Source organism: Xylocopa sonorina, chromosome 3 (genome assembly GCF_050948175.1).
Source record: "Xylocopa sonorina isolate GNS202 chromosome 3, iyXylSono1_principal, whole genome shotgun sequence".
In the NCBI taxonomy this organism is placed as follows: Eukaryota; Metazoa; Arthropoda; class Insecta; order Hymenoptera; family Apidae; genus Xylocopa; species Xylocopa sonorina.
The window spans coordinates 15,277,431-15,297,903 of record NC_135195.1 but is presented as its reverse complement, the minus strand read 5'-3'; the positions used below and the strand labels follow the sequence as shown (position 1 = coordinate 15,297,903).

The following is a 20,473-nucleotide window of genomic DNA, read 5'->3' as shown; positions in this document are numbered from 1 at the left end:
GTAAGTATGAAAAAGTAGTCGATATCGATAATGTTTTAGAAATTACATAACTTTTTAAAGAAACACGGGTGTGCACTGTATTCGAACAATTTGAAAGACCGTAATGACGTTAAATTGCGCGGGCATTCATAAAACAGGAAGTACAGCAGCGCTATCTACAGGACTTACGATAGAATTGATTAAACCGGAAACTCCGTACCCGCTCGTGTAAAGGCCAGGAGCAAGCGTTGGCCACATGTGTTTTGCAGACCGCTTTTCCGTCGAAAAAGATCGCCGAAAATGCCGTGTTTACGTAATCCGTGGTAACGTGACGTTGAAACGGTGCTCCTAAACTCGCTGCTATTGTGACTAAATTCCTAGCCTGTGCACAAACAAGCCGGTAAAAATTCTTGCAAAATATAAAAAGGGTCCGTGGAGAAGAAAAATTGCTTGCACTAACGAGGTGTACTTTGGTTGTCTGCTAGCCTTCTTTTTCGTACACGGCACACACACTGCTTGCGTACCCGTGCATTTCCTCAACATTTCTCCGTTTGTCCACGAAAGAAAACAAGGTAGATTTAATCAACGTTTAATTATTCTTCATCGGTAAAAAAATGTTTGCCGGCTGATTTTCAATCGTCTTGTGAAATCGCCGAGTCAGCGTGTTCTTAACCACGCAACCGATCGCCTCGTGTTTTACGTCGTGTCGGAAAGTTCTTTGTACGTCCAATCGTCGGATCGTGATAGAACTATTTTCTCGAATTGTTTTTCCGCTATCGAGCCTTGACGGAATTTCAACACGAATAAGATCGAACGGTGAAAAAGACATTAATCTGGGTATATTTGGTAACGACCGCGTGTGCACGCCGCTCCTTCTGGAAAGAGCGATCCCTCGTGACGAGCCTCTCGAGTGGGCGTTCTCCTATTGAGAAGAGAACCGAACGGCAGGCTTTCTACGGTTAGATACGTGGAATTTCTGTCAAATTCGTGTATGTTCGTGCATATATCGCACGAATCTCGAGGAGACATGAGTCTGGTTCATGGCATGGAGGATGTCCCTAGATTGGTGCTTTAAAACCCGTATCGACACGCGAAACGTCTCGAATCTAAGACCAGGCAACGGGGCTACTCGGGTAGATTAATGTGTCCGAGGGTGCTCGAGGTTCCTCGGGACTTCACCACTGCCTGAGACAAAGCAACGTTCTGTGAAAGTTTCTCGAACCGAAATCCTCGTGTTCGTGCCTCGTGTTTTGTCTTTCGGCGCGTATTATCCAAGATGGCGGCCAAGGTGGCCAGCGGCACTCAGGGAAGTACCGAGAGGGAACAGGGCCCCGGGGTCTCTTACGCAAGTATCTTGAATCCTAAGAGCGGTAGCGAGTCTCGAGCGGCCAACAAGGGTAACAACAAAGAGAATATTGGTGGTCAAGTGGTTCAACAACAGTCTGTGCCTAACAAGGATCGTATCACTTCCCAAAGTTTGACCACCAAGGGGAAATTGTACCAAAGGCCTGGCAGAAGATTCAATCCGCAGAATAAATTAGAGAAGCGTTACGAGAATGAGTTACCGCCTGCTGTCGAACAGAACCAACCAGTTGTACAGAGAGAGACTTTGAAACAAGGACAAGAATCCACCTTAGAAGGCGAACAGATGAATGGCGATATCGGCAGTGACGGAGAGTTTCAGACTGTGGCGCCAAAGAGCGCCAGGAGGAAAGAAAAATTGAGGGAACAGCAGCGAGAGTTTCGAGAACGGCACAGACATCGTGATCACAGGCATCCTCTTCGTGGTCATACCGGAAGTAATGAGAGGTCGCATAAGGAACGAGAGCGTGGAGACAGAAGTGGTTTGGATTACGTCGCAGGAAATAAAGATGGCCCAAAGGACAAAGAAGAATCTGAGACAGAGTCGGGTGTTCAACCCATACCGCCCGTTAAATATGTTGATGCCCCTGCACCTACAATCAATGCTTGGACCAAAAGTAAAATCATACCAAGAACCCCACCTGCGAATTCTGCTCCTGTTATAGCTCCAGTGGCTACAGTACCTGTTGACAAACATACTGAAAAGGAGAAGAGAGTACTTCAACCACAGCAGCAACAAGAAATTATTGGTAAGTATCAACACTAAGTTCAAGATTTCTTTTGCATAACATATTCCAGAGTAAATGGTGCAATTTTGAAGGAGCAAATTATTTCAGGTAGCACAAACCAATAGCAATAGTAAATTCACCAATTGACTATTAATTTGTAATTATTTTGCAAGAGACCTGGATTACAAGCACGAATTTTTCAAATTTATAATGCTGATATGAACCTTGTACTATAAAAAATTATCATCCATCATTTTATGAGCTTTTTTTATGGTTACTACTATTTTATCAGGATGGGACTGTATATTTGGAAGTTATATTTCTAGCTTCAAACAGTGTATTTTTTATTAATACCACTTTAACTTCACCGTTTTTATTTTGATAAGAAACTGAATATTTTTAACCAAAGCAAATATTTAATTTAAAAAATATTCAATATAATACTGTTGTTTTGTGGGATTTTGTAACAGAATAATTTTGTACTTCGTACTTATGTTGAAAGAGACTTTTATCTAATTTAAATGTATGGAACTATTTTTTCAACCTTACTAATGATATGGATGAAGTATTTGGAGAAGGGGAATTTATAATCACTTACTCGATTAGTATTACATAATAACAGATTAAATGATAATAATATTAAATAATTCATTGCATAATAGAAAAATTTTTATGTTCTACAGAACGTATTTAAGTCAAAAACTATCTTGTGTACTCTTATATAATTGTTGTAAAATGGCATTTAAAAGTGTATACTGATAAAGATTACTATATGCACTGGGTGAGTTACTAAACATGGTATGAAACTTAAATTTATTCATCATGTAAAAAAATATTTTACATATAAGTTGTATGATATCGAAAGGTACATAAATTTACGGAATTTTAACCGTGAATTTTTTTTATCGAAAATATTCTTTTAATTCTACTAAAAGTAGAATGGATAATGAATTTTTTACAGATGATGATTATTCCAAAGTATCAAGCTTTGATTTTTTCTGAGCATAATAATTTGGAAGATGTCTATCATAGCGTTATTCAGGGTGTCATTGCATTCCTTAGTGTCCGTGCTCACCATACTAGCAGTTTCCGTATTGCGGCACTAGAGCGTTCGACACGTGTTAACACATTATATGGTCAATTAGCAAGCAAAATTATGATGAGAAAGCAAAATAGCAATAAACTCCATTATTTTTAGCATTTGTTGTTACTGAAACCATAACCACAAATGTTTACAATAAAACAATATCGTTTTATTCAAAACGAGTTGCGGTTTCTACTTCTAATGAGGCAAGTCACTTAAGAAAATTAAAATGAATTATCTGATAAACAAATAGGTTATTAAAAAAATCCTTTTTCTCGATACCATGCAACTTTTGCACAGAATATTTTTTTACACGAGGGATTTTATTTTGGAAAGTGTAATTTGAGTAATTAAGTTCAGTAATACATCCGTTATACAAGTTCATAGATTCATCGCTAGATATTGTGAAATTGTATAGAAATTACTTCAACTTGCCATGTTGAGAAGTTGACCGAAAAATAAAATAACCTAAAAATTCAAAGAATGTTCCGAACTAAAAAACGAAAGCGGGAAGTTGTGCAGCGTGGCAGTTTGAAAAATGATTACGGACGCTTAAATTGTACAAAGGAAAATTATGCTGCTGCGTGAATTGTCGCGTTGTTGTTCGATTGGATGTAGGAAACATTGATACGACAAATATTAAACATTGTTCTAAACGATTAACTTTAAGTAAATTCCTGAAACTGTAGTTCTCGTCTCAGAGACACAAAAATTGCATTCATGAAATGCATTTCTTTTTGCAGATCGCGAATAGTTTCTAAGTTTCTAAAAGAGCGGAATTATTCAGAAAGTACTCATCTGGGAACAAAATGGAGGTCTGTATTAGGTGAGACACAAGTTAAGAAATTCGAAATTCGTGTAGAAACATTAGATAAACTATAGAAAGAAGAGTATTCAGAGTCAACGTAGTACGATTTTGCCGTTGGTTTCTCGAATACTTCAAATCTCCCAGTCATAAGAAAAAATTTCCACGAAGCATGGAAATAACTTTTTAGTATTCTTTACATACACACAGTGTATGCTGCAAAGAAATAAATTAATCAGACGCGTGATAGAAAATGCAATTCGGTAGTGTACCGTTTTTATAAAAATTGCAATTATTTATCGTGTCTGTGAATTACATAAGAACATAGCATTATCCGTAAATAAAAGTGATCAAACATTGTTATGTAATAAAACAGCTTTTGCAAAGTTTGCTCAGCTGTCAGTTTACTTAGGGAAGAAATTACAATTCGATGTTAAAATGCTAGTGGATGTTGCACGCATCGGTAATTCAGGTGTTTGATCATCAGAACGATAAGAATAACGAATTTCGAATGGCGATTCAATCGTCTTATCTGAACACAGTCGGCTAGTCCTCGTTACACGTGGCAAGAAAACAACCGCGTTGGCAGTCAAGTCGCAGCGCACGTCACCTATAGTCTTTCTTCATTTGCATAACAAATTTCCGAACCCCTTCATGAACAGCCCTTTCTCTGCTTCATAAAACCTTCGATTACTTGGACCAACATTGCTGCAGTACACTAACGGTCCTAGTAATTTTACAATATAGAACCATCGTTATCACCATGAAAAATTAATGCGGATTGATGTTTTCAAACTAGTTTATTTTTAGTGGAAAAATGCGAAGGATGAGCAGCAAATGGATATTGTGTGCAATCTTATGTAAAACAATGTGGCATGTCATTCTAATAGAATTACTAAACAAAAAGTTAATTATAGTGTATATGACGAAAGGGGGAGGGACTGGGAAATAGAAAGGGGAATTAAACTATTAATAACTCAATGAAATAAAAATGTAGATATTGAACTACTGATGATAGGGTGAGAAGATTAGAAGGAAAGAATGATATTAATTGAATGAAAAACTAGTTATTCATGCTTTTACAGTAAACCAGTACTTTCGATAGAAGTTGACATAAAACTATCTTTGAACGCTTAGAGCAAAAAATTTTATAACACATTTTATAATTGAAAAAACATAGAACAAAAAAGTATAATGCTTTGTACTTTGCAACTAAAGTAAATTCGAACAAAAGCTTTATTTCAACAGATCAGTAATCTTGTAGAAGAACTCGGGAGAATGTGAATTGATGGTTAGTCACCTAGTGGCAAGCACAAGAAACAACATAAAATAACATAACGCAATTAATATTCTTATTCCCCTTTTTAGAACTCGACTTTAGTAACGATTTCATTGTTATTCAATACTCGAAGAAAATAGAGTGAATCAGGTTCCATTATTCGATTCCCATTTAGTGGTCTAATTATTCAATCCGCGCGTAAATTGTTAAGACGCCGAGGACAACGACATTGACACTCTTTCTCTAAGCGGTCGACAGTGGGACGTAACACGTGATGTAATTACGAGAACCTGGTAACTATATTACGTTCTTCTCTGTAATCCAGACATTCACTCTCGAATTCTTTTAGTATCTAGCCGAAGAACAGTGAACGCGATTAATACGCGACAGTCTTAATTTTATAAAGTCGTATTAGAATCTGCAGATAATAGGATTTATATTCCTTCAAACTCTATGATACATGGTTCACTTCGTTTGAATAATGTGGTTGATTTGACGAAATTGTAAATAAAGTGAATAGTGTAAATTATAATTTGATTCAACATTTCAATTAAATTTCAGTTTAGACACTTTGCTCATAATTTTATACAAACAACTGTAATATTTAATTAAAGTGGGTCATGCGTTTTTTGTTTCTGTTTTACATTTAGATAATGTTCACACGTCAGAAAACCGTCTGATGATTTGTGTTTTCCTAATTGTTTTCTTTTTTTGTCCGTTTTAGTGTTTTCTTAGGTCATCATTTTTTATTGTTGGTTGACTAAAACACGTTCTGCAACAAAATTGCGAGATGAACTGTGTAATAATTTCGCTCTTGCAAGGGAAAATTATAGTCGTTGGTTTTCTCATTACTCCAGCGTTCGATATACATTGAAATGTGTCGCAGAAAGTGAGAGTGGTGAGAGGGAAACCTGTTCCAAGCTGTCGGGGCCTTCTACCTTCGACAAAAGTAGAATCGTAAAGGCCAATGAATGCCTTCCAACCGTATGTGCGCGATACAGGTATTTCGAATGAGAATAGAAATAGTAAAAACATAGCAAAATGTCAAGATCATTTTCTTTTATTTTCGTACGCCATTATATGATAAAAGCATACCAGAAGCATACCATAGGTAGTATCTGGAAGATTGATGAACCTAAAAATTTTAAATGCTTATTTCTACTTCGTGAAAATGAACATATTGCGCATTCAGTTTGGGAGGAAGACAAAATGGCGCGATTCATTTTTATCTCGGTGTAAGAGTTTACTTCTTCTACATTTAATATTCTTCTAGTGATTCTTTACAACGGTTAACAAGGGCAAACACGTTTTCTTTCCTTCACGTAGCCCTCCTTATACGGCAACCATGATTTGTTCCTACGACAAATTTATGTATTGAATTGACCGGAAGTTGTTCAACGCCGCGTGCGCCTGTTATTGTGTTAACTGGACTATCGATGTAACAAGATGGAACAAATCGGTTGCTATCAAACTTCCCTGGTTAGTGATTGCGATTTGTAAGAAACAGTGATTTCTTCATATCATCCCGTGATATGACAAAAATTTAGTTTCTTCAGCACCGTTACCTTGCAACAACCGGTACGGTATAATAAAAATGGGATAAAATCACGTCATCTTTCTATCAACCTTTTGCACGTAATCGTTTAAATATTAAACACAATTGTAAATTGATCTTCTTAAGAATCGATCAAGTTTTGCGTCCTTATTAATCGCGAATTCGTCAACTACTTCCGGGGTACAATCGATATATCGTTGCCCGATTGCAACATTACCGTTCCCATTACTATCCAGTTGCTAACGGACTTTCTCAAACTGACGACAAAGGGGGCTGGTCGAAAGGAGATGAAAATTGCATTTAGTTCTGTTCGCACGTCAAAGGCTAGCCGAGGCAGCTGCCACTATTTACCGTGCTTAGGTCGCTGCAAGCCTTCTTCGATTCTCCCTTTTTGCCTGTCCGCTCAGTGCACCGTTGACTTCTCGAGCTGCAGCTGCAGAATAGAATACCGGCATTCTCGTTGTGTCTCTAGTCGAAAAAATACTGTAGTGCTGACTATCTGAAGAGAATGTTAAGAAATTTACAAAAAAAAAGAAACAAGAGCGTCGATATTTATTGTCGTACCGGACGCGTGAAAACATCTTTTCAACGAATATCGTACAACGATATTTTGTAGGTTAAGTGACAGAATAATATTCGTGCAACCGTAAATTCGTTCAAAGTGTGGTTTGCTATCGACTTGAAAGCGATAAAATTTATTGTGCGCTAGCTATCGTTTGTCCAGAAGTAATACCGCCAGTAAATCATATTTGTCTTCTATCTACGATTATTACTTATTCCTTGGATAGAGTAGGCGCGGAGAATTTCATAACATATGGTAAGAAGTTCATGTAGTTTTTTTCCTGTGCTAGATCCTTCTTTATGCGCGCACAAGGACGTCGGGATATACCCGTTGGGAAGATTAAAAATTATTACGTTTGATCTAAATTTCTTCTCGTTCTTTTTCTTTGCTGTTTCTAATTTATGCACGAACTTTCATCTTCGTATTGCACTTCAGTTCATCAACTTGAAACTGTGAAGAAATTGAACAGTGCAGGCAAGGAGAAAAAGGACCATTGAAGCCGTACGAACATACCTGTTGCGAAGGTTACTCAAAAAACTGACGAAGTGATTGTTTTCAGTGCCAAGTGTGTGATTGTGATGGTAATAACATTCATCGTATATACAGTCGTTATGTTCTTTTCTTTTCTCTACTGTTGTCTGAAAGTATCATTTTACGCGCGTATGCACGTTTACATAAATGTTATGTAAGGTCGAAGTATCCTCCCTTGTGTGCGAGCAATCCGAAGCCCAAATAGTGAGAATAACCGAGCGTTCGACGCAATCGTTGTTTCGTGTGTGAAGGGGAACCCTCTCATACACACACAATACAAGATGAAGATCAACAAAAATAAAAGTGAAACAGTCCAACGTGAGTGTCGCCTACTTTACTTAACCGTTCCCCAGCTAGGAATATTTTGGGACAATATATTACTCTAGTTTGGTAACTTAATCACTATTGACAATGTACACTAATAAACTGTAAATTTAATGCAAACAGTAGCACTTTGCATGCGTATTATATAACTTTACGTGTTCGCATTTTTAGAAGTAATAGTTTAGAAAGAAACATATTTGAAATCTCTTTCATATCAGCTCGATAATGTTTATTATTTTCAAACGAACGATTGTTTACATTGCAGCTTTGGTCTAACATGTCGTAATTGTTCTGATAATGTGCTTCTCCTGTCGAACTGACTTGGCTGCGAAACAAAATTGAGACAGGCCAGTTTGCCAAGGAGATGATACTCTAAGATAGCTTTCTCAGCCGGCAAACAGTGTGTTAAAAAACAGCTCGAAGCGAGATCTCGTCAAGCCGGAGTAAAAACTATGTTTTTTTATGCTCGTATAATCCTCGTTTTTCTTTTTGTATTTCGGGTATAACCCAAGTCTGAAATGTTTAGCCTCATCTAAGCCGCGAACCTTTCTAGAATATCGTATTACTTCGAACAGAACGTTTGCTCTTTTTCTCTAAGGTTATATCGCGCGTAACGCTCTATTGCGTAGTATTTGTTAGCAGGTATACTTTTATTTTCAATTTGAAGTCAGTTGTACATGAAATAAAACAACAATCATATTTTTAAATCATTTAAATGGAAAGTGAAGTATTAAGTAATGTTAAGAGAGAAAGGATTACTTCTTAATACGAAGAATATTTCACAACAGAATGGAATTTAATTTACAATCATTTTTCTTCTTAACTTTCCTGTTTGTATTACTTGCGTAATTGACATAAATAGAAATTGCAAGAGTTTCTAGTAACAAGAAACTTTCTTATTAATTGTCTCTACGTAGTAATTTAAAATGCATTAACGAAGTAGAATACTCGTATTCACTACCTAAGTACAATTTGCATCATCTTCGATATCTTCGATCGATTAAATCATTTGTTAAGTACAAACTAAACAACCGAGGGCATGGCAATGTTAACAGGCGATTAATATTCTGATTCGATTACGATTAATTATTTTATTCGATACCATAGTGTCTCCATATATCTCAATATCCTTCCAAGTCATCATCGACAATTCAAATTACATGTTATTTCTTTTAAATTCATTATTTCTTTTGAAATGCAGGTTGTTGGTATATCCTTACCGCTTTCTTAGTATTAAATGAAGAAAATTGCATCACTTTTACTCTAAATATGTAATTGCATAAGAAATAAGTACACTTAAGGTTACTTCGGCTTATATTCTGTTACAGATTTTGTTTCGTGTTGACTTAATTACTGCGAATAATTTTTACCCAGCTTATTAAAAGCCGATTTCGTGTTAGGTGGTCATCGAGATTGTAATACGAGAAGCGGTACACAGTGGCGCGCAGGTTTACTTTCGCTTTTGCGGTGATTTCTGCTTTTGAAGCAAACGAAAAAGATCGACTCGACCGAAAAGAGGTCAACAAGCAAATCTACGACTATATTACTTGCGTAATACACGTGCTATGTTCCTGGCCATGCTCGGGAAAATAGGTATTTCAAACATGGACAGTTGTAAATAAATATTTTTATTTTGTTATTTAAGAGTGGATTCTACATATTAAATTAATCTTCGAAATATTCTGTTTAGGAATAGTAGGAACAGTATTAATTTTACTGTAATATTTTCAAATTAGTATTGGACTCGCGTACATACTTCAATTTTAAGTTCCCCCGAACTTATTTCAAATTTTTTACGGTTCTGGCTACAGGATGCGCACACTGCATTACTTATTTATAGAAAATAAGGAAATCAACGATAAGGTCAAATTGTCGTTAGAGTGCGTCCAGAGGAGTTCGCGACATATTTATAGAATCTCTTACGTATAGATATATATGTGTAGTGCAAGCAGTATAAATCTGCATTTGAAAGAAGGATCATCTGGCGAAGTATACTATCCAAAGGGAAAACATTAGTTTTAGTAAATAAACTCGGGTGAAGAGTCTAGAAATGTACGATTTAAAGTTTAGCGTGGTTTATGTGGCCACGAACGATACTTGCTAGATGTGAAGGTGTTCTGACCTTGTTGAAGTACAATAGCATAAAAAAATGAATTTTCATTTAAATGAATCGAGATATTACGGGCACTTAGTATTATGCTTACATCACTGATACAAAATGCGTGGCACGATTATCCAATTGAAAGTGACTCTACTTGCTATTGTCATTTTTCATTGGACGATCGCGCGTTTGCGTTAGTGATGTCAGTTAGGCTAGGAATACTACTTGTGTTTATACTACCCTACACCCTAATTTTCATAAAAGTTAATCGTGCTGCGGAAAACTTGTGACTTTTCATCAAAGTTGTAATATGAAATTATTATTACTCGAGGGCGAAACGAATTATCATTTCGTATTGCGTATTTCCCACTGGTGATTGCGTATACGTATTTGAAGTTAACTTGAATAGTGTTGCCTTGTCGAACACAGAGTAGCAATTACGTGCAAAATGTAGTGAAACTGTTGTTTAGATTTAACAAAGATAAAAGATTATTTATTGCTTATTATGAGTTACGGTGTAGAAGTAATTTATTATTATACGTAGTAAACACAAGTGTTCTAACAAATATTAAGCTTGGTAACACTGAATTCAAATCTAGTTCTTTTCTACAATATGAGTCGATAAAGAGCGCCATTTTTTCCGGAATTCCTCGAGCTCTTCCTTTGTGGCATACTAGTTACAGATAAAAGTATTTATAAGACTCGTGGCGCACTGAAGATAATCGAGGTCACGGGGGTTTCTAGTAGATCATGAGTAACAAGATAAAAATAATGACACGATAGGAATTCGACTCGAATTGAAAGGTTGTACATTAATTGTATCAAGTATTTATTTTCCATTGCAGAAAACGGTATCAACGACGGGAATCAACCAACTATTGTCACGGCATCGAAAGACAGAAGAAAATTCAATCAAAAGGTAATTGTTTCATGGAAAATAATATTACGATAATCATGTCCTGCAATAGGAATATATTTTATGCTCGACAACCGCACAAATATCAAATCAAATGATAAATAAATATGAAATTATCTCTGAATTATTAACTCCAACATTTATTAATATTTTGTGTTTTATGGAATGTTTAATTTGTAAATTTAACAGGCGAGCGATTTCTCGGATATCGGCGATTGGCCAACTTTGGAAGCTTCAGGAGAGGTGGGTTAAGTTTAATTATTATTTTGCTTAATACACTTCGAAGTATCTGTTTAAGGCTGTCTCGGATTGGTGTACCTTTTCAAAATTAATTTTATCAAAACAATTCAATAGTACATCAATGTTTGCACTGTATATTCAATTACAAATAGTGACTCTAGCCTCACTGGTCTAACTAAACTGATAGTGAACGTATCTATTGCCGTCATTTCTCATTACACGATCGCGGCCACGCATTTGTATTATTGAGGCCAGTAAGACCACTATCACTGCTTGTATTTGTATGTATTTTGAAACATTGACCTAACTTTACCATTATAAGCCTGACTTGGTTGTATTATTGGCTATTTTCAATAAGTGTGGCATTAATTTAATACATACAGCTTTTATTATTATAAACAATATGTGCTACCAATTATTTCTGTTTTGCGGACAAAAATAAAAATATACTATGCAAAAGCTAGAACTCGTAGAGTATTCTCCATATACTTATGAGCGTAGAACTTTTGCCATAGTAATATTGAGTGCGACCTCATTGCGGATATGTTTATATTATCCACAAAATTTTATCGCATTCATACAGTCATATGTTTAATTAATATAATAACATAATATACATTATAATAAAGTCATCAATGGATATATTATGTGTCATTAAATGGAAAATAAATTTTTCCTTAGAAGAAGACAGCTGTGACAGCTCAAAAGCAAAATGGTGTGAGTGAACAAAATAATGGTAAAGACAGTAGCAGCAGTGCTATCGAAAGCAGAGGAAAGGAGAACAAAGAACAAAATCACTGTCAAGATGATAATGAAGAACCAATGGATGGCAGTGAAAAGAAAAAGAAAGGTAATAATCACTGATTTGTCTTCTTTATTGTGCGTGTATGTAACATATTTGAAAAAAGTATGGTAGTGGTACAACGAAAACTATTCTAATTATAAATCTCTAATCTTTAGTTCTCTTCTATTGTTGTAGTGAATAAGCAAAAATGGGTGCCGCTGGAAATAGATATAACAAAGAATAGGAGTAAAAGAGAACATTCTCCAAAATATCACAATCAAAGAGAAAAGAATGGTGAAGGTGAATTTAATAGAAATATTTAATTAGATCATAAAATAATTAAAGTTTGTATATAACTTTTTACATTTTATGAAAAGTTAATTATGGTTTGCCTAAATGTTGTATTCACTAATTTTGAAATTGTACTTTGTAGGAGAAACAGACTCGTATAGAAACCGGGAACACGATAGGCCACCATATATTACAAGAGGTGGTCGCGGTGGTCGAAGTTTCAGAGGGAGAGGAGGACGGGGTGGACGAGGCGCTTATCGTGGCAGTTTTAGGTACAGGCATGACCAAGACTATATGCAGGTAATTTTGTCTAATTCCGTTTTCCTTAATTAACTGTGATGTACGATAAAAATAATTAATAGTGAAAATAGAAAAAAATGTAACTTTGATATTTATGCAAATTTGCATTTCTGTATATTTAATATTATAATGATGAAAAGTTATTGGGAATCTCTCTGACCATCCCTTGACGAAGAACGAAAGTAGACCTGATGTTAAATCCTTTAGTATTATAAATGATTTTCGGCATTTAGACGAAATTTTTCAAAGTTTAAATATACTTTTGTAGATGCATAAATTCGGACTTTTGGATCCTAGTTACATGATGGCTTACATGGGAACATTTTATTTCAACAATACAAATTTCGTTAACGTAGACACAACGACGCTCAAGGAGTGTTTAAGGAATCAAATGTAAGTTCGATGAATCACTATGAAGGAAATGAAACTTTATCTTTTATTGTAATAGTATCGTTTGCATCTTTACAGAGAATACTACTTTAGCGAAGAAAATCTTTTAAGAGACTTTTTTCTGCGTCGTAAAATGGACGCACAAGGCTTTCTACCTATCACTTTAATCGCTTCCTTCCATCGCGTGCAGACTTTAACGACAGACGTAGGGCTTGTTATCGAAGCGATTTTGGAATCCGATAAATTAGAATTAGTGGAGGGATTTAAGGTAAAATAAATGTAATCAATTAAAAATTATATAATTTGCTGCACAAATCACAATTTAAATCCGTCGGCATATTTCTGTGCATTGGATGAAAGATTTGTGCTAGAACAAATGGAAGAGGATTCGCTAACACCATTAGTTTTATAAATGGGGTTTGAAAGTAGGCCTCCTCACAAATTCATCTTTAAGATATATGCTTGTTATGATGATTATAATGATGATAGTGATAGTAGTTATCAGTTTTTATTTGTATCGGAGAAAGGATGTTCATTTCATCTGTTTTTCGTTTAAATATGCATTATGAAACTGGTAAACATGTTTTCTATGATAACGTTATATTATACCTTTTGACAAGTTAAATGTAAAAGAAAAGTTAATTCTTAGGATTGCTGCACTAAAGTGTTACTGTTTCACTTCAATTAGGTCAGAACGAAAATAGATCCTCTGAAGTGGCCTATCTTGGACGCGGCTGGGAATCCCGTATTCTCGGAATCGTCTAACACCACAAATCGATCTCAAAACGAAGTAATACTCTCCTCCACGTCCGAATCCGATTTTTGTCCCGCTGCCAGACCCTTATCAACGATTCCTATTCCCCCAGTTCCGCGTGTTCTTCAGTCCAACCGCGTTATCCCAACAGTAGCAAGGGTGAGTGAGTCGGAAAGTATGTCGTCGTCGATAGGCGAGAGTTTAAACCCCGACGTGCCAGAGTTCGTACCAAACGAACACACAGACAAAAGTAACGGACTTGTTGCACCAGACAGTGGATGTGAAGAAGCCAATACGGAAAAACAGGAAGTGAAAAGCATTCCAGCACCATCGACAAATCATACGTCATCGCAATTGACCAATGAATCCTCGAAAATGGACGATAAAACGTCTGCAATGGCGAAATGTTCTAGTCCAAGTAAAGTACCGGAAGTACGCGTAAATGGAGAAACACAATCTTCCGATGACGTTTGGAAAGAAGTAAGTTCTATGGTGGAATCTTAAAGAATTAAACTCAAAGGATTAAGGAATGAATTTGGCAATAATGATGTAATAAAATATATATATTTCAAAACACGTTACGATTAATCAATGGTGGATAAAAATAAATGTATAAAATAATAGGTAAGGCGAAGGGTGAAATCATCACATAAGGAGAAGAACGAGGAAAAAGAAAAGGTCGATAACGTAAAAAGTGAAGAAAGAGAGGAGTTAGATTTCCAATTTGATGAGGAACTCGACATACCACCTCCTACTGGGCGCCACAATGCTTTTTCTGAATGGTTTGTTATTGCTTCTTTTGTTTAGAAATTATAATGTAATGTAAAACATGAAATTTACAATATCATTCCTAATACTTAATGTGTCACAGGTCTGAAGACGACGAAGATTACGAATTATCAGATAGGGATGTCAATAAGCTACTGATTTTTACTCAAACAACGGTGCCTATGCCAACGCGTATTCCTAAACATGAGGGTCATGATAGAACCGGTGATTGGACGACTAGGGTAAAAATGACTCAGGATCTCGAACAAGCCATCAATGATGGTTTGTATTATTATGAAGAAGACTTATGGATGAAAGATGGTCAACGGGTAAGTTTAAAATATTTCTTGGAATGTTGTCAGTACGTTCAAGATACTTTACTTACTTTACAGTATGGATCTTCTTCCTCGATCGGAAGTTATAAAACTGTTAATGTGATTAGTCAAGAAGATTTCGAGAAAATGGCTCCTAAAGCACCTAAGAAGGCTAATCCAGAAGTTCCTCCACCGCCACCATCGGCGATAGAAGATATGGAGGTGTCACATTCACTTCCAACGCAGGTACTATTATTATTCTTTGAAAATTCAAACAAACATCAGGCAGTAATTATTGTTAATACACTTCTGTTGTAACTATTGTACCGATAGGTGCCAACGGCTGCAGATGGTTTAGAGAGAAGAGATCGTCGGGTTGATAAAAACCGTTGGAATGACAAGATAAGAGCCGGTAGAAGTGGTAGAAGAGGAGTGGTACCTCGTTTCTTTGCGGTAGTGAAGGATGAACCATCGGTTGATCCTAGGACACCACGGAAGAGGAAAACGCGACACAGCAACAATCCGCCCGTTGAACATCACGTTGGTTGGATTATGGACGTCCGGGAACATCGACCGCGTACATATTCTACAGGGTGAGTTCATATTGAATGAAAATTGAATACATGTATAATTAAGAAAGAAACAAATTTCATTAAATATGTTATTTTTTTATAATGTAGAAGTAGCGCAGGAACGAGTCCAAATGAAGGTTATCTTGCGAGTAGCTACGGGAGTGCGCCACAGTCCTTGCCTACTTTCCATCATCCAAGTCATGCACTTTTGAAGGAGAATGGTTTTACACAACAAGTCTATCACAAATATCATTCGCGTTGTTTAAAAGGTAATATAAACTTTCATTTATTATTTACAGATAGTTCTTACACAATATTGTATGTAGTGATGAATCTTTTTATTTTTGTCTTCTTTTCCCGACTGAGGCAGATAATTATGCTGTGAAAAGAAAATCTGAGAATACTCTAATTGCATATGAAACGTGATTCGTTTCAGAACATAAATTTTAATCACATCTATATTTTCCAGAGCGTAAGAGACTTGGAATCGGTCAGTCTCAAGAGATGAACACACTTTTCCGTTTTTGGTCGTTCTTTTTACGGGAAAACTTCAATCGTACCATGTACGAAGAATTTAGGGCTATAGCCAAAGAGGATGCCTTGGAGGGTTATCGATATGGTCTGGAATGTCTTTTTAGATTCTATAGCTACGGTTTAGAGAAGAGATTTAGACATCACCTATACAAAGATTTCCAAGTCGAAACGATACAAGATTATAAAAGCGGTAAGTGAATTTAGTAAAATTTAAGTTGTATAAAATTGATGCACATATAGGTTGTTTAGCTACAACAGACTTTGGTAGCTGAATGGTTATTTTGTGCTAAAGCAAACGAAATGTTCTGTTGATATCGTAAGAACACTTTGTCTCGCGCGTGGTATTTAGCATAGCAACAAGTATCCATTATTAATAACGGCTGTTTATTACTTCGAATGTATTTTTAATATTTAGTTCTCGGTTTTAGGTCAACTATATGGATTAGAAAAATTCTGGGCGTTCCTAAAGTATTACAAACATTCTGATCAACTTCAAGTGGATCCAAAATTACAGGAGTATTTATCAAAGTTCAAGAGCATTGAAGACTTTAGAGTGGTTGAGGTAAATACTCGATTTAAGCACAACCAATAATCTACATAAGAAAAATTACAAAATATGAACTCGAAGAATATGAATTTCCTTTGATACAATATTTGTCCAATTAAATCGAAAACTTCACGTTGCACGTTAAATATAATATGAATTACGGATTACAGCCGCAGATAAACGAAATGCTGCAAGCATTTGCCGCGAACTCACGATCTCAAGCTGCAAAAAGGCGGAACAGAAGCGTATCCGAGAGTGCTGGTGACGGGGACGCATCACCTACGAATAGAGTCCGTCGATTATCCGGCGGTTCCAGTACTGTAACACTGCCAACATCCAGTTCTGAGAACAACCCTGCCGCGCAAAAGTCACGTGTCGACACGGTGAATCTCTCCCAGTTTCGCAACAGAGCCGGTTCATTTGGTTCTGGACGATTAGGTCATTCCAGGAGGCGAAACGACACTGCTACCTCTTCCTCAAACAGTCAGCGTGATCTGAGTAAACAACAACCACCGCGAGCCAGATTAAATTCAGGTTCATGCACGAAAAGCCAGGAGGCAAGCGGCAAGTGTACTGCCAGGGATCGGTTGCAGGCGTGCGTGACGAAGTCTGAACAAACGAAGTCGGTCACGATCAAGACGGAAAGCGCGTCATTTTCTCAGAAGTGAGATCAGCTTGATAACCGAAGGGTAAGTGCACAGGCACTTGCTCGATTTTGCTAAAGTGAATAAGTTCGTCGTTCCCGAGTTCGGAATACTAGCGGTTCTAACAGAGGGAATACATCCAGTTTGGGGAAAAAATAACATGGGAGTAACACAGTGTACTAAAGCACAAAACTCTTTGTATATAAAGACGGTCAATCGGTCAACGCATGATTTGACGTTGAAAAATGCATTAGGAAAGAATAATGAAACGCTATAAGCGAAGGTGAGAGGTGTACCTTCGTCCTAAGAGAAGTTTCGTCGAGCTGTTTTTAAGGTAGTTCGTTAAGGTTGTATTTACATATATTCCTGCCTGTATCGGGAATGTGTACTAAATACAAATAAAACTCTGCTCAGTTTGTCCGTTAGGATGCTCTCGCTAAAATCATGAGATGAGAGAAAAAAAAAGAAGGGCCAATAGTATGAACGAGCAAATTGAGAATCTAGGCACTACAATCAGTGCACACCTCACAATATTAAGAAATTTACGCGATTGCTTAAGGGAAGACAAGATGGTTTCCTTACTAACGTTAAATTTACCAAACTTACGTGCATTTTTCTCAGAAAGCATAAGAGATATCGAAACCAAATATGAACTAGATATTCTTTAGGTCTTATGGATATTTATATGTGTGTTAGAATTTTAAAATATTGCTTGGAATCAGAGATATAATTCTTCGGAGAGTCTTGTTTCAATAAAAAATTGTTATATTAATAAACAGAATAAAGTACAGAAAAAACAGCTTACAAATTCGCTTATCTGTTTTCGGCTTAATGTAAATTCCAGCAGTGTACATATTCTTAGAATTTACTAAACAAACGGAATAAAATGTTTTTCATGCTTCATGTAGGCAGCGTACGTGTCACTGAGGGTTAAGAAAAAGATACATAAAGTTGATAAATTTAACTCCAGTAAGATAGAATTTACTAAATCTCCCTTTAAGACTTTCGAGTGAATTTTTCCATCAGAGGTAGATGAAATAAGATTACGGATCTCTGAAGCATACGATATATAAATGTGCGATGGCATTATGATCTATCTTCAAAAAAGTTGCACTCGTCTGTTATAACGTTGCAAATTGAGAAAAATGTTCTCTTTCGTTTTATTATTCATTCGATGATTACTCTTTCATTAGTGGACTTCATTTCAGTAAGTGGTTGCTGTTCAGAAGTTAGACATTCTTTATGTATTCATGAGTACAAAGTTTACAATTCTCGAATTCAACGGCACTAAATGTTTAACAAACGTTGAATCTCAATGTCATCCTAGTTCTTGACTACGAATCAACACGAGCTTTATTTCAGACCTCTTTGTGCTTTACTGATATCGATGAACAATCTTGCTTTCAAGTTTTTAATGTGAGCAATTGGTGAATATATGGATGTGAATATCTCAGAAAACGTGTTTTTCGAATCACGTCAAAGTGCGCGTATAACATTTTAATGAGGTGCATATGGTTTTTAAATATTTCATAACATCACACGTTTTATTAGTCATCGTGCTGAGTAAGAAAAGTGATCACGCAAACGTGTAACTTGCACAAAGCGTTTGATTAATTGCGAACGAAAGTTCGAGAAGATTGCATTAATTTGAGAGAAGTGATTCTGCGGGAAACCGTAGTAAGTGTTCGATTCTCTGAGAACACTGAATCAATGCTCAATGTATTGAACCAAGTACTTTAATTGCTGATCAAAGCGAGAAATAACACGTGGAACGTACTCAGTTCGTGGCCGGTGCTTCAATGCTTGAAAATAGTTAAATACTGTAAATAGAACAGAATAATTGAAAGATTAAGTTGCTAATGTTTTTCATGGCCTTCATGGTTTTGCTAATAACAAAGATAAAGCATAGGTGTAAAAGCGAAGGTTCTATTGGCGTTTACTTTTGGCCCTTTCGCATGTTCCTCGAGAATAATAAGTTTTTGACAATTGCTGAACAAGTGCCACTTCCCATCTAAAGAATACCAGCAATCCCAAAGCTCGACATTACCAGTTTCACCTCTAGACGTCGAATATCGACTAACAGAGCACGCTCGCATTTATCTATATGCAGAAAAAAAGAGTCATGATTTTTCTATTATGAAGGATAGAATTTCTCTGAATGAAATTGAAATTTAAGAGAAATTGTACAGAATTTCTTTTAATCGGAATGAAAAATTTTCCAGTGAGTCTATTAAGATAGCTTAGGCGAAGCGAAACATTTTTAAATAATGCGTACTAGGTGCAAGTTTTAATTGTGCAACGAAAGCATTCAGTTGATCGAAAGAATGAAAAAGAGGAGATGCGTAAGAATTAAAATTGCTAGGAATTATAGTTAGCTCTAGTATATAGGGATGAATAGTTAAGGTAGATTAAATCTTGTAGGGAAACAAAATTAATTTTAACAGTTCAGTATCAAGTGAAGTATATGATTCTAATATTAATAAAACACCAGACCAATTATGTTATTTAAGAAAGGAAGCGCAGACTGAAGATTTATTAATTCATCTTAAAATTATTCTGAAACACGAATGGCTGGCTCATTCTTCTAACATAAATTGCTTTCCATCCGTTGTTGATGATCATTAGCTAATCATGGTGGTTTACTAACCAAGCGAAAGGGTTGAAAGATCGACGTTAAATTGCATCTAAGTGCCTGGAGAGTCTACAGATCCGTTCTTGTTTTTTCAATGTACTAGTCACGCACTGAGTCAAACGCATCGTTTTGCAAGAATAACTGTTTGAGCTAAGGGGGAAAACAGATTTTTTTATGTTACCTAAGAATTTTGAATTCCATACTTGTTAAATTGTAATAACTGAAAAAGAAAACTGTAACACAAAATGATTGTTTAAATTTTTGTAACAAAGGTGGATTCCTGTTGAACATGTTTTCTGTTATTCGTGTCTCGCAAATAGAATGTGGCCACCACAGCACAACCTGTGCTTTGTGAATTCATCATTTATGAGACAAGCACTTGTGTCAGTCTTGAGCTTGAGTACTTTTTATTCTGAAAGGATACATTTAGCTATTCTCTCTCACGTTCCTATATTATTCACGAGAGTTTTTAATTGT

At 36.0% G+C, this 20,473-nt stretch overlaps 1 protein-coding gene and 1 long non-coding RNA gene across 9 annotated transcripts; one reads left to right on the top strand and one right to left on the bottom strand.

Annotated features, from left to right (window-relative positions):
- Positions 1–934: 934 nt before the first annotated feature.
- Larp (La related protein) lies at positions 935–17,789 on the top strand. 5 transcript variants are annotated; one of them, XM_076893016.1, is made up of 17 exons: positions 935–2,090; positions 11,156–11,229; positions 11,416–11,469; positions 12,151–12,316; positions 12,446–12,550; positions 12,684–12,841; positions 13,110–13,234; positions 13,310–13,499; positions 13,920–14,465; positions 14,610–14,767; positions 14,857–15,082; positions 15,146–15,313; positions 15,401–15,660; positions 15,748–15,908; positions 16,109–16,363; positions 16,602–16,735; positions 16,891–17,789. In XM_076893016.1, exons 1-17 carry the CDS (start codon positions 1,256–1,258, stop codon positions 17,386–17,388), a joined length of 4,113 nt encoding a protein of 1,370 aa, XP_076749131.1. In that variant the 5' UTR covers positions 935–1,255; the 3' UTR covers positions 17,389–17,789. The 5 variants fall into 5 exon arrangements, with proteins under 5 accessions (XP_076749131.1, XP_076749130.1, XP_076749133.1 ...); XM_076893015.1 differs by having other exon boundaries at positions 12,148–12,316; XM_076893018.1 differs by lacking the exon at positions 935–2,090 and adding an exon at positions 6,121–6,238 and having other exon boundaries at positions 12,148–12,316.
- LOC143422417 (uncharacterized) lies at positions 6,458–7,643 on the bottom strand. Of its 4 annotated transcripts, XR_013101712.1 has the most exons (3): positions 7,144–7,643; positions 7,010–7,065; positions 6,458–6,593 (listed from the first exon to the last, which is right to left on the bottom strand). It is a non-coding gene; the product is annotated as an uncharacterized LOC143422417 (long non-coding RNA). The 4 variants fall into 4 exon arrangements; XR_013101711.1 differs by having other exon boundaries at positions 7,010–7,643; XR_013101710.1 differs by lacking the exon at positions 7,010–7,065.
- Positions 17,790–20,473: the final 2,684 nt, after the last annotated feature.